We start from the raw sequence: 18,283 nt of genomic DNA, 5'->3' as shown, positions 1-18,283 counted from the left end.
GCCTACTATGTGCTAGGCACAATGAACAAAGTATGTATGGGAAGAAGATAGATTTTACACACATGCACACATAGTAAGTCAAGTGGTAATAAGTGCTATTAAGAAAAATGATGTCGGGTGAGAGAGAGTGGTGGGCTGGGGGTAGAGAGAGAGCTGTTCTAGACAGGATGAGCAGGAAAGGCCCCTGATATTTGAGCAGAGACTTGAGTGAAGAGAGCAGCTGGGCTCTGTAAATAGCCAAGGGAAGTGTGTTTCAGGTAGAGGAAGTGCAAAGGCCCTGAGGTACAGTGTGCCTGGCACATTGGAAGAACAGCAAGGAAATCGGTGTAGCTGAGGCGGTGCAATGCCAGAGGGATAGATGAGATTAGGGCAAGGGTTTAATCTGAAAGACATCAGTAGTAGGGTGGCCATATCATTTAATGTCCAAATTGGGACACTTTTGATAGTGAGGGTGGGTGCTGTTAATAACACTGTCAGGACAGCCAGTGTAAACTGAGTCTGTCCCCAGCAAGCCTTACTCATAGGCAGTCAAAAAGACCTCGGGTTGTATTCTGAGCGAGTTGAGAAGGCGTTGGAGGGTTTTCAGCAGGGGATTGACATGGCCTGACTTACATTTTGGCAGTGTCACCCCAGCTGCTAGTCTGTAGGGTGCGAGGGTGGGAGCACAGAGACCAGACCAGGGATGATGGCTAGGATGGGGGTGGCGGAAGTGGAGGAGTCAGAAGTAGGCAGGGTGTCGATAGCTTTTGAAGGTATAGCTGAGGGACTTGCTGACGGATGGGATGCGGGGAGAGGAATCAAGAATGACTCAAAGATTTCTGCCCCAGTGGTTGGAAGCCTGGAGTTGCCATTCACTGAGCTGGGGAGGATGAGGGGGCAGCAGGTTTGGCAGGAAAAATCAAGAGTTTGGTCTTAGACCTGTTAAGTTTCAGATGCCTCTCAGATCTCCAAGTTGGGAAGTAAGTAAATTAGATTTGTAAATATGGAGGTCAGGAAGCCGCAGGGCTGAAGCCAGGGGAGTCATCAGCATTCAGATGGTATGCAAAAGGACCAGATGAGATTAGCAAGGGCGGGAGCGCAGAAGGGCAGGAGAAGCAGTCCACAGGCTGAGCCCCAAGGTAAGTCCTCCTTGTGTAAAGGTAGGAAAAATGAGGAGCGTCTAGCAAAAGGCCTGGGGAGGGACCCGTAGGGAGGGGAGTGGGGATTACAGGGGATTGGAACTTTCTGCTTGATGAGCTGGTTCTCTGTGATGTTGGGGGAGGGTGGTGTTCATATGCTACTTTTGTTTTAGAGAAAATCTTCTGGATTCTAGTCAGGGAACCAAGGCGGGTGCGTAGGTGGGGCCGGGTTGCCCTGTAAATTCTAGGCCTTATTAGGGGCGGTGACTTACTTCCATTCCCAGATCCAACAACTCCACCTACTTTCCAAAACACCTGCTCTAGATCTGCTTCCCGCGAGGGCTTCCCTGACCTCCGGGATCCTCATCTGAATACCAGGAGCTTTATTTAGTGCTTCACTGTGCAGGGTGTCACCTCACCCACCCTGCATATGTGGGAAGCAGAGTTGTGTCGTGGAAAAAGCCCAGGAGGAACACAGACCTGGATGTGAAAATCCAGCCCAGCCGTGCATCAGCAGTGACCGCAGAGCCGTCAGCTGTGCTTCTCACTCCTGTCCTGGGCTGGCTCCTTAGTCTCCATTTCTGTTCCCATAAATGGGTCTCCATAACATTGGCTCCATGGGGTTGGGAGAGGATTAACTGGGCAGCAGTGGGAAGACCGTGGACTTTGGAACCAAATAGAACTGATTTGAATCCCAGTTTGGCCACTTAGGAGGTCTTGAGCAAATCATGTAAACTCTTTAAACCTCAGCCCCATTATTAGGAGAATGGGGAGAGTGATATTTCCCTCACAGGGTTATTGTGCATTGGAAATTAGTGAATGTAAAATGCGTGGCAAAGAGTAAACAATCAATAAATGTAGCTAGTACCAGGAATACTAAAGGAGCTGCCTGTTGCCCCAGCTTAAGGAGCAAATGTTAGTTTAATTCATTTATGGACCTAATAATCTTTCCAACTGAATGATGGGGGTGGGGACAGGGGATGACTGAGGCTCCTGGAGCTTGAGGAACTTGCCAAGGTCACGCAGATAGAAAGTGGCGGGGCTGGGATTCGACTCCAGATCTCCCTGCTCTGAAACTGGTTCTTAACACGACACTCCATCACCCGCCCAGAGCCGGGAAAAGCAGCTCCCTCCCTGTACATGTTGGATGCTCAGTCAGTCTAGCTAATTGGCTGCCCGTACAGCTTCCTCTTTAATTTCACAGTTCTCCTTTTTAAAGCTTCCTTCCCACTATGAGCCATTTAGTGCAACCATCACAACTCTAATAAACTGGTCCAAGAAGCCAGTTCAAAATAAATAACAGACTGTGCAGTCTTTGTGAGAACCTGTATCTGTTTTTGTACTGTGGTGACCTCCAGGGAAACCTTGCTCAGTGGCACAGCCCACTCAGGGGAATAGTTGCATCTTACTCTACAAATTGCACACAACAGGCTCTTTGAAAGATGGAAAACATATTCCCCTAAGACCTGGGAATGCTAAACAGTTAATAGATTCCCAAGGGTTTTATGTATTACTAGGATACCGACCGCTATCGCAGGTCATTAAATATCAAAGTTTATGCTCAGGAAGCCAAAAAATAGTCTAAGTTCTCTGTGCCTCACTTGTCTTCACAAGCACTCCAAGTGGGAGAAAGTTCTAGAAACCATTTAGGTATCACAGGGGTAAAATGAGAGTCACACAGATCCAAAAGGTTGAAATATTGAACCGTTAGCAGCACGCGGCTGGGTGGTGGCGAGTCCCCCTCGTGCTTTCCATCTTCGGAGCTTTCTTGCAGCCCTGGCCCCTCCTCCGAGGCGCTCTCTCTTCTGCGTTCTCCTGGTTTGGGGAAGGATCAGAGTAGTCTATCCAGTTTCTGAGCAGGTCTGTCAGCTCGTCTCTTTAGCTCTCCTTGAGTTCCTCTTTGGTTCCGCCAGACCGTGTGGACTTGTTGGTTCACTGAGGTTCTTTAGGCCACAGCAGACGCACGAGTTCAGGTTGAGTGGCTGCTGCTTCTTAGCTCAGTCTCCTCAGCAAAAAGTGGGTGGAGTTGAGCTGCTCACTAGATGGTCGATGGTTCTCGTGATAATTCTAGGGATGTTTACGCTGAAAGTTTGCTTTGCTGCCCTAGCTTAGTCGCTTTCATATCCTTGGCCTTCCACTCCCTCCACATGTCCTCTGTGTGTGGGAATTTCAAAATATATTTGGCCTAGCAATGATTCTGTGCTGTCCTCACTTCCATGTGTGGTTTGGGCCAGCTGTCGCTTCTGTCCAAGCACAGTGGTAGACCTGGGGTGGCCTGCTGGCTCGAGGGAGAGTGGTGGAAGGAATTGTTGGGGTTGGGGCAGGGCCAGGGCCTGGGATGGGGGCCTCGGAATGAGCTTTTATACTCTCGAGCTATTCGTGCATCTTTAGCCAACATTCCTGTTAACCCAGCTATAAATGGGCTAGATAGAGTTGTGCAGATCAGTCCTGTCTGGTCATTGCACCAGCGAACTTGACAAGTTTAGTGAGGCTGAGGACACCAGAGATCTGTGAAAATGATCGTTTAATGTCAGATAAACAGTGTGACTATTTGGCCTGGGTTTCCAGGAAAAATGAACTGCTTTAGACAATCTGTTGCCTGGGGCAGACCACATACCTTGATTTGAGGTTCAGAAAATACGGTCACTGACACATCAAATAACCAGTTGGCTAAATCAGATTCTCTCTGTTTTATTTATCGCACTTTTCCCTATAGGCACAGAGCTGGTGCTTTGACTGTATGGGATATAAAAACCATTACTAAATAGTTTAATCAGTTGTCCTAGGAATCAGTGTTTCGCTGGATTTGTGAAGGTAAGAAGAGACGGTAGAGACTGTCTCCTGGCCTTGTGGCCAAGAGTATCTAAGCTAAAGTAGATATTTTAACAATTACACTGCAGTCCAATGAGCAGACTCTTATTTGTGAAGGTAGAAAACAAACAGATGATATCACTGACGCCTTTTGATGCTCCTATGTAGCTTCTTTCCCACTGAGGCTGAATTCCTCCCTATTCTCAAGTACACTTACATTTGTTCATTTATTTTAAAAAGTGATTGTTAACCCAGAGAAAGGGGTACTTTTTTCCTTCTGTGTAGAATGTTAATAGATATAGCATGGCAAAGTAGTATTTAATGTGCTTGTGGATATTTCTATGTATGTGAGTTAAATATTTTTTTAATAAAGGTGCTTAGAGAACAAAATATACTAAAAAAACAATACAAGGTATTTCAGTGAAATCCAATAGTCATTTGTTGAACATCTTCCGTATTTAAAGCTGTGGCTAAAAAAGGTGAGTGTGACGCAGCCTCTGGAGCTTAGAAGCCTGCTTTCACCCAGTAACAGATTCTAGACTTGGAACTGGTCTGGACCCAAACTAGCAGGCTCTCAAATACTCAGAGAAACTTGTTTTCCAGGCTGTCTCTTTAGACCACGACCCTGCTTCCACATGAGGGGCTGTGCTCAGTCCTAGGGTTCCAAGCTACAAAATGCTACATTCCCACTCCTGGTACCACTGTCCGTCCGCCTCAGGCTCACAACCGGGGAACAGCCTCACACGTTAGCAGGTTAGTTATGTGGTCTGAACTGAAGACTCCTGAACCAGAAGAGAGGAGACCTGAGCTCGAGTCCTGGTTCTGCCTCTCACTTGCTTTGTGACCTCACACAGCGACCCCAGTCTTGGAGCCTTCAGGTTTCTACTATGTAGAATGTTGGGGCTTGCAATGGTGATTTCTAAGCTCCCTGGGACTACAGCAATCCTTACATTCTCTTTTTCTTTTAAACCAAGGTTAAAATGAATTGATGGAGTATCACTTTCAAAGTTTTACCTCATCTTTCCAAGAAATGTGTTTTGAACATGGTCTATCTGCGTGAGTCTGGAACTTACTTTTCCTGGGGATATTCTAAATAAACAACTCTCTCATCTTCCACATGCCATAAAGTCTCTTAAGTATTGTAGAACTAACTCTACGTGTCTGTGTCTTTAATACTTTCAGCCAGATCAGCATTTTATGTGCCCCTGCTTTAAAAATATAATGAGTCTCAGGGAAGTCCCACTTTTTTTAGGAATAACAATTATTCCGAGTTAAGCTATTATTGCAATTGGAAGATTCAGAAAACCCCCATGATGAGGCTGCCTCTGCCCGACCTCTGCTTCTACTGGAACTGCAGGGTCTCCCCAGCTCTCCACAATGTGCCCCAGCCTTCTGCCACCGCAGAGACACCTGACCCAAGCTGGGGCAACTCCGACTGTCTTTCCTGGGAATTTGAATTCTGAGCAGAGACACACGGGGGTTTGGATCTGAGTCATTGGCTGGCCGCTGTGATTCCAGCGCCACCCTGGTTCTTAGCTGTTCTGGGGGCTGGTTGTGTCGTCCTCTCTTTGATCCTGTGATCTGCTTTGTGGTCTTTTCCAAAATGACTTTTGCCGAAATTGGGAATTGAGGAGGAAGGAAGACAGGTAAGCAGGCAGGCCCGTGATGCTAACTGGAACAAACTGTCTGCAGGGAAGGACCTGTTTTTCCAGTTTCTGTTTTCAGTTCTCAGTCTGTCACTGACTGATGTGCTCATACTGCACGTTCCCAGTGTGTGGCTTGCATCACATACGACTCACTGTAGGAGTTCAAAGCGTCCAAAATGGTCTCTGCCACTGTGAGGATGGTTCAGTGAGATGATTCCACTCCCCCATGTTGCTGTTGCAGCAATGTCAGGTCGCACTGAAGGGTTCTAAACGCTCGCTTTAAGTTTCTGTCCTCACTGAGGACAGGTAACCTGCAATTTGTGGGCTGGTGTCAGCGCTGAGCTGGAGTTTCTAGGAGCCCAGGTAACTGAACCTCTGTCTGAAGCTGGGATGTGTTGAAACTGCTAATATCCACGTAGGCTAGTGGCCCAGGACGTCACTGTCCCTGGGAAAGCCCTGCCTTGGGTCCACTCGGAAGTTCTCCTTTTCCTCCTGGCTTCTTGGCTGGGATTGCTCCAGCCTGAGCCCACTGACCCGGCACGCCTCCTCCTTCCACCCACTGTCCCCCAGACTTCTCGCATTCTCAGTAGAACATGAGTTTTGCCACCATGTCTCTACCATGAGGATAGCAGCCTGGCCCCTGTTGGCCTTCAGCTCCTGCTTTGAGCTCTGGAAGAATGGACAAAGTTTTTAGCAGTTTAAAAGAAAGTGTCCTACCAAAAGAAAGAAAGCAAGGACTTGAATAGACACTTGTACATCCATGTTCATAACAGCATTATTCACAATAGCCGAAAGGTGGAAGTAACCCAACTGTCCATCAACAGATGAATGGAGAAACAAAATGTGATCTTTTTTTTTTTCCTGAGGAAGATTCGCCTGAGCTAACATCCATTACCAATCTTCCTCTTTTTGTATGTGAGCCACCACCACAGCATGGCCACTGACAGACAAGGGATGTAGGTCCACACCCAGGAACCGAACCTGGGCTGTTGAAGTGGAGTGTGCCGAACTTAACCACTAGGACACTGGGGCTGGCCCTAAAATGGAGTATCATGCAGCCTTAAAAAGAAAGGAGCCTCTGCACAGGCTAAGACATGGACGAACCTTGAAAATATTATGCTAGGTGAAATGTCAGACAGAAAAGGGCAAATATTGTATGATTCCACTGACATGGAGTATCTAGTGTGGTCTGATTCAGCGAGACAGGAAGTAGAATAGTGGTTGCCACGGGCTGAGGGGAGAGGAATGGGGAGTTAGTGTTAATGGGGACAGAATTTCAGTTGGGGAAAATGAAAAAGTTCTGGAGATGGAATGTGGTGGTGGTGATACAACAATGTGAATGTACTTAACGCCACTTAAAAATGGGTAAGGTGGTAAATTTTGTGTTAATTACGTTTTACCACACACACACACACACACACACACACACACACACCTCTAGCAATTAAATTTTTGAAAAGAGACAAAGAGTGCCCTAAAGAGAGAGCTGCCTTGGGGGCGCCTTCGGGTTGTGCCTTTGACATCTGTGCCGTTGTGCGTGCCCACAGGGTACGAGACAGCCTTCCGGGCCGTTAACTTCTCAGCGTGGCAGGGCCCTGTCTCTCTGCTCATTCAGTCCCAGCCCAGAGCTGTGGCCAGAAGACACCTGATCAGCTCTGTGATGATAAACATGCCAGGCCCCTCATGGAAACCCTCCTTGTCATTCATTCCACACACATCGATGCCTGATTAATCCAGTGGGAATATGTAATCAGCTCCGGGTGATTTAACCCCTCTCTGAAGCTGGGATGTGTTGAAACTGCTAATTTCAATTGATTCACACAGTGGGAATATAACATGAACAAGACCTCGTTCCTGCCAGCGCAGTGCTAATCTTCAGCCCTTTCCTGAGACCGGGCTCAGGCAGAGTCCTCCCTGAACACCCCCTGCAGCCCACTAGCTCCAGCAGCCACAGACGAGTGCTGTGCTATGGGACATTGAGCTGTGGGCCAACAACAGTTAGCTGTGACGCTGACATCGCCTTCTCTTTGACATTAGACAAATCCGTTAACTTATCTGTGGGTCTCTGCGTCCCCATCAGCAAAATGGAAATGATTCATGGGATTGGGATAAAAAGAAGGATGAGACCAAGAATACAAAAGAGCTCTGATATAAAAACATTAGATAGATTCATTGTGGTGGAATGGTTGATTCAAGGCTGGGGGCCAACCAGGCCCTTGAAGTTCCATTAAAATGATATTTTGTGGGGAGCAGAAAAGCAGAATCCCCAAATTCCTCTCGCGGAGAGCAGAGTCACTGTCATGCACGCCTTCCTTGTCCCATCCATGGCCCCCTTCCCAAGAACAGGTTACAACAACCTCAGCTTGGCTTTGCAAGTCACTTTGATCAGACCTCACAAAACTAGCAGCTGGCAGCCCTTCCAATCAGATAAAGTATCTTATTCGTTTTTGAGCCTGACGCGGAAAAGAGAAGGGCTCGACAAGATGCCTAGGAGAGTCGTTCTGAGAGGAGACATCAGGCAGAGAGAGGGCTGGAGGCTACGGCTCCTGACTTCTGGTTCCTGTGTGGCCCTAGAAAACTTTCTTAGCTCAGGACCCCTCTTTCTTCCTGCTGCCCTTGGATTTCATTGTTTTTTCTCTCAACGAACGAAAGGGTCTATGTAAGATACTTAAGAAATTTTTTAAAAAAATGAATCAAGTGACCTGGGTTTGAAAATCTCAGGTCTATTATCTAGAGGTTGTGAGGTCTTGGGCAGATATGTGCCCTCCTAACTGCCCAGGGCCTCAGTCTTCTCATCTGTAAAATGGGAATAATATTAATACCTACCGAAAAGGATTGTTATGTAGATCAAATGCATGTCAAGTGCTTAGCACACTGACTGACCTCAGCAAATGCACATGTGTTAGTTGCTGTGGTTATCCTCTCTTGAATGCACTTGGTACCAACCTGTTAGTGGGTTAATATACGGAGGCGGGCTCTGTAGACAGTGTTGTTACCCTCGCAGGTCCCTTTGGGCATTTTACTGTAGTCACCCACAATGTTCATAGTTAACATAGTTATTATCAAATATTTCTCACTGCTCCCTCCTGTCTCATTAGCTGGCTAGGTGGTGCACTCTCTTCTCTTTTTCAAAGCCACGTTCCCCAAACTCCGCTCTTCTCCCCTCCCTGTCTTTTTTCCAGTCCTCAGGTTTTTTCCTTCTGGTTCCTACTTTCCTTCTGTAGCGCTTTGGTCCCTGAAGGCCTTCCAAGAACTCTGGAAACCGCCCCCTCCCTCAAGCCAGGGCGCAGCCACCTCCCCCTAGCAGGAAAGAGAGTTCCTGGGATCTTGGGCTCCCACTGCTCCCTCCTTCCACCTGAAAAGAAGTAGAAGAAAGAGCATTGGCTTTTGGCCAGCTTCTAGGCTATTGTCCCACTCTAGCTCCAGACCCTCAAAGCTTCCAAAGGCAATGTCGGGTCTTCAGGCGAGTTCTGCTGGTGTTTCTGCTGAAACTACTCTATTGCCATCTTATGGAATCAGGGTTTTCCTATATCTGTGTTGCTTCTCCTGAACTTTTTGGGACCCAGAAGACCAATTCCGTTATCCCAGGAAATGTCTGCAGACCACTTTGCCGAAAGTTCCCGCAAGTCTGGAAAATCATCAAGCATCATTGCGTCATTAGCATCCAGTTAGCCCAGCTGTCTGGTGTGTGTCTGTTTGCATAAAGCGGAACTGGCTTGTGCATGCCCTGCATGTGGGCACAGGTGTGAGTACCAGGGCACATACACGAGTCTGCAGACATGTTGGTCCTTTCATTTACCATGACGTCTGCCCTAAGTTCACCCAGGAATGGATGGAGCTGACTGTCTCCATTTGTACCTTTCATCTATCACAGCAGTTAGCAGAGTTCTAAGTATACCACAAGTGCTCGATAAATGCCTGGTGATTGGTTGGTTCATTGATTCGTTTATTTACTCTTTCCCAGCCTGCTGATTGCTTACTCTTAACTACCACTAAACTTCCTTTTTGGAAACTCCGGGAAGGGAAAAGGTTGTCCTACGTCTTCCTCCACATTCAGAAGCTCATCTGTCTCCCAATCCAGAAAGAAGACTGGAAATGACCAGTCTGGTAGGTTTAGAAAAGTCAGTCTTGACCTGAGGGATCCTACAAACACCTAAGTGGTCCTCGTCTGGGTGTACCAGAGGGTTAAAGCATCTCTTCAGTGGGCTTGGGCCAGTTTTAGACATTCTGGACCCTGTTACCTCTAGATTTTCTTGAAGCCATCCCATTTCATCAAGGGTCTTAAGTGGAAATTCCTTTTGGACAGAACTGTGTTTGTGGCTGTAGTTGTCCTAATGCTGACTAGTAAATGGGGCCTTAAATGTTGTGGGGGGCTTTTGTTTGTTTGTAAAGATGCCAGTGACGATGACGATATCCTTGAGGTGCCTCAGGGCCTGGCCAAACCTTCTGGGGCTTTTACTCATCAAATCGATGGCTTGGGGAATGGAAAGTTACTGAGCTAGGCTGTGTACAGACAGACCCTATATTCCCAGAGCAGCGGCAGCAGAGTAGAAGGGGCAGCTGCCCTCTCTCTCCCTGTCTCCTCTCCTCATCTGCCCTCTTAAAGTTTTATACTTGAATCTAGATGTTTGGGTGAGCAGGGAGCACTGACAGCATGGCTGAAATAAGCAAGCACATACCTGGCTCAGCTCTCATGCCCTCTTCTGGGCCCCCTTTAGGTGGCACCCAACAGGGGGAGTAGGTACAGTGCCTTGTGTCTCCCTGGCAAGCCTTGGCCTGCCAGCAGTCACGAGCATTACAGCAGCTCAGGTGCTAGCTTGGCAGGGAGCTCGGGGAGCAGCTGGCTGTTCTGGTTCCTGAGTCCAGCTCTGACAAGTGGCAGCTCGGGGTGGATGGGCAGGCTCATCACAGCCCAAACCATATCTACCTGCTCATCAGAGAGAAGCTAGGAGACCTCGGGATCTCACCTCTCTCCTGCTCCTCACCCCCACCCCGGCCCCCTGTGCTATGAGGGAGAGTGAGACAGAGCTGAGCAAACCGTTTGTAATCCTCTGAGCCAACCCCTGCTCAAAGACACACGGCTAGACTGTTTACCTTCGTGTCGAGAAGGAAGAGGCTCAGAAACTAGGAAGAGGGTAGCAGGCCTGTGCTCAGATGCTTTCATGTCCAGTTTTCCAGCTGTTTTGGGATATTTGGGTTTCCACACTCCCCCTTGCTTTTCTGGCTTCTATGGAGAGGTGTTAGTGGCCAAATTAAAGAGAGTAAGGAAATGGTCTGCAGTGGGTGTGTGTGTGTGGTAACTGGGGAGGGATGGGCAGGAGACGGGCCGATGACTAATGGGTGGCTGAACCAGGTGAAAATGATGGGGATGATAGAGGTGAATGAGTCCTCAAGTACATTCAATACAGAGTTGTGGACTTAAGATGCAGGCTTTGTCCTGAGTTCAAACACTGGACTCTGTCCTGTACTGCCTTTGTGACTTTCAGCAAGATTTTCAACCGCTAAGCCTTGTTTTCTTGCACGGTTGTATTAAATAAAATAATCTGTATTTCGTTTAATGTAAATATGTGCATGTATATATGCCTGACACGTAAATGTTAACTGTCGTAGTTACATTAGTAGTACTTTCTCTTGTGTCAAGTTCCCAGGGGTGTCATGGGCTGGGAAGGAAAGCTTAAGCCACCCAGCTGTGGGTTTGCCTTAGGGACTCCTCCCAGGTGACAGTCCCTGGCTTCGTCCCCGCCTCTCTGTGCCACCTCAGGTTTCTGGTGGGGTCCAGGCCCTGCTGGCTTCTAGATGTAGTAGCTTTGTTCTGAGGATGAGTGACTGGCCCTCAAGTGCACTCCAAGGTCAGAGCCACAGTCTTGCTGTCTGTCCTGGCACTCAGTGCCGGTTCCAGGCATTGTGGAACCGTGCCCTGGGTGTCACAACCTCCCGTTCCCTAGTGGGATGAGGGCTCCATGTCTGTTCAGCTCCTCTGATTTCATCACCTTCTCTCTGTACAGACGTGGGGCTTCTTAGCAAATCATCTACATTCACCCGGCATCTTTGCTTCACACCTGGTGGAGCCGTGGGAACAGCCCCCCGAGGCTCCTCCTTCAGCCCCACTTTTGAGGGCCCTGGAGGGGTCAGTCCTTCTCCTCTTGCGCAGTGTGTTTGCTATAGGGAAGGTGCTAGCCCCTTCCAGTGGAGCCCTGCCCCGAGGCTGGAGATGCAGCCTCAGAAATGCCATTTCCACTGCCTTGGCCTGTTGGATGTTCCCCCACCCCCACTCCCAGTGCTTCCACTTCTCTTTCAGGCATCACTCTCAGCCCCACTCTCCTGTTGACGCTCCATCCTCCCCATCTTAGTGAATGGCAACTCCAGCCTTCCAACTGCAAGGTCAGAAATCTTTGAGTCATTCTTGATTCCTCACCCATATCAAATCCATCAGCAAGGCCTCTGTACCTTTAAAATCTCTCCAAAATCTGCCTGAGCAATGAGGGATGTCCTTTCTCCCTGGTGTAAATGTCCCTGTTGACCACATGACGCATTGGTAAGAGAATCAAACCAGAGGTCAGGAGAAGTGAATGCAAGTTTCGGATCTGCAGCATTTTGACAAATAATAAATAATAAGCTGCAATGTGTTAAGTGTTTATTATATTCCAGGCACTAGGTCCTTTACATGGATTATCTTATTCACTGTGTTACCTTGGGCTGATGACTTCACCTCTCTGTTTCTGTCTCTTCTCTCCAAAATGGAGAAGACAACAGTTTATAGGAAGGTTGTGAGGATGTGGTGAAATCATGTCTGTGAGAGTCTTTGAAACAAAGCACCAAGGAATACTTATGCCCTAGTCTCACCAAAGAGCCAGAGGATCGTCATCGGGCCTTGGAGGAGGGTCACTGCACGGAGGAGGCACATCGGCAGAGTTCCGGCTGGTGATGAATTTGATATCCCAGCTTTGTGAGGGCAGAATCTGAGGCCCACGGTGGTGCTTTATCTGTCACCTGAGATCAGAGTGTCTGTCTCCTGGCACACATGTGACACCTGTTGCAGGAGAAACAGGCCCTGGCAGCTGGCACTCAGGGAGGAGAGGTCTGGCCAGGAGCAGGAGGAGTTCACTTATGGAGGGCAGGTGACAAGTGTCAATAGTTAAATCAGCGCAGTCGTTAGCTCCACGTTCCCCATTCCCCCAGGGGGCTAAGCAATGCGTCAGTGTCCACTGGCAGGGTTAAAACAGAGGCAAAGGCCAGAGAAGAGAAAATACCAAGTGTCCGTCACGGTGCCTGATGCACTCAGTAAATATTCTAGGCAGGGTGGGAGTGAGCGGGGGTGGGTCAGGGAACAGAGGGCAGTACCCGTGAAACAGACAGGAAGCATTATCCGTTGCTCTGCTCCCACTGAGTGCCTGCTGGCCCACAGCCTGCTTCCTCCTCTAGTCAGGAAGCACAGAGAGAAGAGAGTGAGAGAGCTACTGGCCACTGGCAGTTTACAAAACTCTAAAGGGGCTGGAACTCACGTCTTCTGACTTTCGAGTCCCAAACTCCAAAGTCAGAAATTGTTAGGGGGAAGGAATGCCTGTTGTGTGCTTCAGATGTGTGTCAAGCACCACACTGGGTCTGACGCACGAACCTAGTCCTCAACGGCAGTCCCGTGGAGCAGGCGCTGTTATCCCCTCTCCAGAGGGAGGAACCAGGGCCAAAGAGGTTCAGTCGCTTATTCAAGCAGCCACTGATTCTAAGTGGCAGATAGACAATTAGATCTTCCTGACACCAAAGCCTTGATTGTCTTTCAACTATTTCGTGAAATCTGAAAAGGGATAACCCTACTCCTTACGTTACTAGGGGCTGGGCTGTTGGCTAGCCTGTCTCCAGGTCTCAGAGGCACCCAGACTCGCCTGTGACCCGGAGGCAGGGCCTGGTTAGGGTTAACCTCATTGATCCCCTCTCCCTCCGGTGGATTTGTCCTTGTTCCCTGAGAGAACCACTTCTTACCTTCTTTTAAAGAGAAATAGAGCCGGACACTAGTCAAAGGTGATAAAGACAGATTTTATTCAGCACTATTGCAGTACGGAAAAGAGACTTCAGTATAGAACGGAGCTCAATTCTGAACACAGCAAAGACAGCTGGGGATTCACAGCCAACAAGCAGAGCGAGGGGGTCAGTGGATGGAAGATTACTGAGAGGAGACATCAAGAGTGGGGGAGATTCTTGCTAAAGACAGATCAAGGACCTGTACATCAAGGGTGGGGGGATCCTGGCTGAACAGACTTAACAGGATTCTTCCTAAAAACTGGGCTAGGCCAGGGCCTAAGGATGAGGCCTAGTGACAAAGAGGGCTCAGAGGAGCACATCTAAAACTTGGTCAGGGAGAGAGTCTTTGCCACTTCCCAGCAAATGGCAGGGCAAGGTGTGCTGCAGACCTCAGTGACAGTTCAGTGACCTTGAGTTAGGTTGTCTCACGCGCCCTTGGTGTGACTTCCAAGAGTCAAAGTATTTCGCTGGGGCTGGAAACTGGTCTCTGAGAAAGAATGTGCATCTGAGACAGACTGTAACCCCACTGATAGGGGAAATAGCATTTTTATTATTATTTACTTACAACTTTGTCTAGAAGTAGATGGTTTTTAGTCATGAGAGCAAAGTCAAGGAAGAGAGGACCAAATCGTTCAGAGGCAGAAGCAAGGCAGGGCCTGCCCGCCAACCCCCACAGTGTGACTCATTTGTCACTCAGGCACCTGAGCCCCCGTCCACCAACCAACAGCTCCTTGGGCTTGGGAAGGGGGGAGGTGGCTCTTCCATGAGATGTGTCTGAGTTGGGATTAGCAGATGAACAAACAGCTTTCCCCTGAGGTCACCCAGAAATGTAGGGTATAGGTCTGGAAGTGTTCTTTCTCTTTCTCCCGTAGCCTCGTCTCACTTCCTGGGGCCCAGAATCCTGCTTTCCTGGAACGTCTCCCTGCAATGAACTAGTCTGACTTGTTCCTCACTGCCAGCTGGTCAGCCATGGAAACAGGAGAGACCTTGATGGCACAGGGATAAATCTGCAGAAGTCCCTGTAAACATAACATGAGTGGAGGTTTAATGTCTCTGCAGAAACCCAAAGGCGCAGATCTCCAGCTGAGGCCTCTGCCCCTGGGCCTCCTCAAAGTCTGTCCCAGAAAGTGCCCACAGGAGAAAATGTAGACAGAATGAGAAAATGCTGGCTTGTGAGACAGAGAGGCTTTCTGTTCTGATCCAGGCTTCAAAACAACCAATTCTGTGACTTTAAACTCTGAGCTTCCCTTTCCCTGTCTATAAAATGGGGGTAGTCAGACCTGGCCCATCTCATAAGATTCCCCCAAGGCTCAAATGAGATCATGCCTGTGAGATGCTTAGAAACACTGAAGGGCACACAAAACGGATCCTCACACACATGGCAGTCCCCCTGTTAGAGTCATTACGTGAACACTCATGCAAAATGTTGATGTCCACCTTCTGCAGGCCCCTATTTTGGGTTGTGCTCTTTCCTCTGTGTCTCGTTGGCCTTCTGTGTCTCTACTGTTCCTCATATAGGGGTTCCCATGACACCTCTGCTTTCTGCCAGCTATCAGCTCCCAGTGGTCTGTGACTGTCGGTCTACCTCCTTTTGTGCAGTGCCCACCACAATATCTGGCAGCATCTTGATGGCCCACCCTTTCCTGCCTCCCCCAGCTCTGGTTCCATCCAGCAACCCAGCCACTACTGGTGGGCAGAGGGGAGGGCCTCCCCAACTAGAAAACCTGCTGTCTCCCTGGGCTTGGAGGAAAGGGACTGAGTTGGAAAGGGAAATTGTGCAGGGAAAGCTTAGTTCCATTGCCTTTCACAACCATTTTCCCACAGTGGCCTTTGGGAGAAATCAACCTCAAGAGGCAACTCAGAAGAATCAGCTGTAGCAGGTTACCAAGGGGAGGACAAGGCTCCACGTTCTCCTGGCCTGGCTCCTTCTCTGATTCATGGAAGACAGCAAATTCTAATGAGAAATGAGCTCTTTTCCTCTCTGCCCTACTGACCTTCGCCAAGGTTGTAACTATCTCCCAACATCACCACCTCCACTTCATACTCACCATATGAGTGGTGAGGAGTAGCAGAAGAGAAGATGATTACCTCTGTTGTCCACCCAAATCTTACAGATTTATGAGGTCTTCTGGTTATGTTGACCTTGTTCCTCTCGTCTTCCTTCCCTTCCATAGGGTATGGCAGCTGGAGAGAACTGGCCAAGGCTCTGGCCAGCAGGAACATTCCAGCAGTGGATCCAAATCTCCAGTTCTACCATCCCCAGAGGCTGGGCCTCAAGGTATGTGGCAGGGCCAGCCTGTTTTCCCTTCTGGCGTCTTAACATGGGTCCTCAGCGGCCCCTGCCTCTTTTCTGTGATAAGAGGCAAAGGAGAAAGGAATGGCAATCACAGGATTTCCTAGCTAGGTGCGTGGAAATGTCCATCCTGCCCTCCTCAAAGCCTTTGTGTCGTAGTTCAAGATGCCCATGTCTGAACCACTCCAGGCATGTGGCTTCCATCTCCAACGGCAGTGGAGCACGTCCTGCCTCTTGCTGGCATAAAAACTGCACTGGTACTCTAGTGATGATCCCAGATGCTCACTGCTAAGAGTCAGAGATGATGAGGTAGACAGACACTCCTCCCTGCAGACAGCTGGGGGACAGAAATGTCATGGAGCGTTTTCCTGGAAATGTTTCCTCGGCCAGTGGTTCCTAGGGAGTTAGGAGCAGCTCTGAGTCGAGGTTAGGGAAATTGGGGTCCAATTCAATCTGGAGCCCTAAGGTTGAGCCTCTGAGCCTAGAACAGACATGGACCAACCAAACTGGACCTGTGGACCTGTACAGTTGGGAAGAGTTGGGGTGTCCCCAAGGGGCTCCCACTTGTTAGGATAATTGAGTGACAAACCTAGGCAGAGCCCTGAGGGGCTGTAGAGGAAGAGGGAAGCAAGATCCCTGCCCTCAGGAGAGCTTGATCTAATTAGGAAAAAAGGGTTTTTTCCATATGGGAAGACAGAAACTTCAGGAAAGTAAAAGAACCTTAGGAGTTTACATTGATGAAATCGTGAGGAGGCATATTCCTGAGTGTCCCCTAAGTCGATGAGCTTCCTGGGGCAGGGCTGTGTCTGCCGACCCCCTGCCTCCCCACAGGCACCTTCAAGGGGCCCGAATCCTGTTCTCACCTCATATCCCACCGAGTTCACTCTCCCGTCTTCTGCCAGGACCAAGATTTGGAGCGAGGCGGGAGCAGGAACAGCAGCTACCTGAAGTGGAATAAGCCTGTCCCCTGGCTCTCAGAGGTAAGGGCTGTCTATGTCCTTGTTCTTTGAGAGGGTTAACAAGGAGTTTTTACAGATAATTCCCGAGATCATGGAAAATTTTCTTCTAAATTCTTATTAAGAATTTTTAGCTAGGAGCCAGCCCCGTGGCCGAGTGGTTAAGTTCGCGCACTCCATTGCGGCTGCCCAGGGTTTCGCTGGTTTGAACCCTGGGCGCGGACATAGCACCGCTTATCAGGCCATGCTGAGGCAGCGTCCCACATGCCACAACGAGAAGGACCCACAGCTAAAAATACACAACTATGTACCAGGGGGCTTTGGGGAGAAAAAGGAAAAAAATAAAATCTTAAAAAGAAAAAAAAGAATTTTTACCTAATTTGAAAAGAAAGGTTCCGGGCTCATTCAATTTTCCTCCTTCAGAGAAGGAGAACTAACATTTGCTCTAGGCCTGTTGTGTGCCAGGCGTGGCGTGCATGTCATTGACTTTATGACCCTGTAAGATAGTATCATTATGCTCATTTTATGGTGAGAAAAACAAGAAAAGCTACATGGTTTTCATGTCCATGCCAATCCCCAATCTTAAAGAGAGGCTTCCCAAACGGTTTTTCTTGGACCATTAAGTCCCATAAGATATTCCAGGAAGAAAGGAGTCCACTATTAAATAACGTTTAAAACCTGTATATTACATCCGCTTCTTGGAAATACACATCAGCGCGTGAAAGGTTCTGAGAAGTTCTGCAGTAGTCTATTTAACTTGCTTTAGCTCAGCAGGTACCAAGCTTATTTGCCTCCTGAATTGCTTTTTTTCCATGAAACATCTACTAAGAGTCTATGAAACTAGTGTTCTAAGGAACACGTGCAGGAAACTCTGCTTTAAAAAATTTTTATAGGACATGGTTAGATGTGTGAATAAAAGTTGTCATAACCATCATGACCCCTTTTATTTCTATAGGATTTGACAGATTTTTTTCTTTTGGTGAAGAAACTGTGGCTGGGGAGGTTAATTAACATGCACAAGATTACCTTGGGTAATTGATTATGCCAAGACTCCATAGTAGCATGGTGCTTTGAGGGTGGAAATTTTAAATTTGGATGTCATATTTTACAACTTGTCCACAACCCAGTGTCCTTTAGCCTGGAGGCCTGTGGAGGTACTTTGCTTGGCTGGGAGTGTTGGCCAGCCGCTTGTCTTTAACCATACCCATCACAGATTGATCTCTTCACCCTGGGCGATTTTATTTCCAATCCACCCATTTGCTGTGGGGTAGGAGTGGAGGCGGCAGTATCATGCTAAATGTGATGTTAGATTATCTACACCATGAAACTGCCTCTGTTGAAAGGCCTGAGAGAGAATGGATTACAACACTGGCACACCTGTACTAGGTGACGTCATCAGGTTATTATGCCCCACCCCACTTGGAGATAGTATTTTGAAAAGAA

The 18,283-nt window shown here is 48.4% G+C and overlaps 1 protein-coding gene across 1 annotated transcript in view; it reads left to right on the top strand.

Annotated features, from left to right (window-relative positions):
* Positions 1–18,283, top strand: part of B4GALNT3 (beta-1,4-N-acetyl-galactosaminyltransferase 3) — a 94,145-nt gene that overhangs the window by 50,792 nt on the left and 25,070 nt on the right. The window contains exons 2-3 of the mRNA XM_070618927.1: positions 15,766–15,869; positions 16,787–16,864. Of these exons, the coding sequence (XP_070475028.1) occupies positions 15,766–15,869; positions 16,787–16,864 (182 nt within the window). The remainder of the gene's footprint in view (positions 1–15,765; positions 15,870–16,786; positions 16,865–18,283) is intronic.

This window comes from Equus przewalskii, chromosome 5 (assembly GCF_037783145.1).
Source record: "Equus przewalskii isolate Varuska chromosome 5, EquPr2, whole genome shotgun sequence".
NCBI classification, from domain to species: domain Eukaryota; kingdom Metazoa; phylum Chordata; class Mammalia; order Perissodactyla; family Equidae; genus Equus; species Equus przewalskii.
Note: the sequence above shows the minus strand (reverse complement) of the source record. Positions and strands in the feature narration are given on the sequence as shown.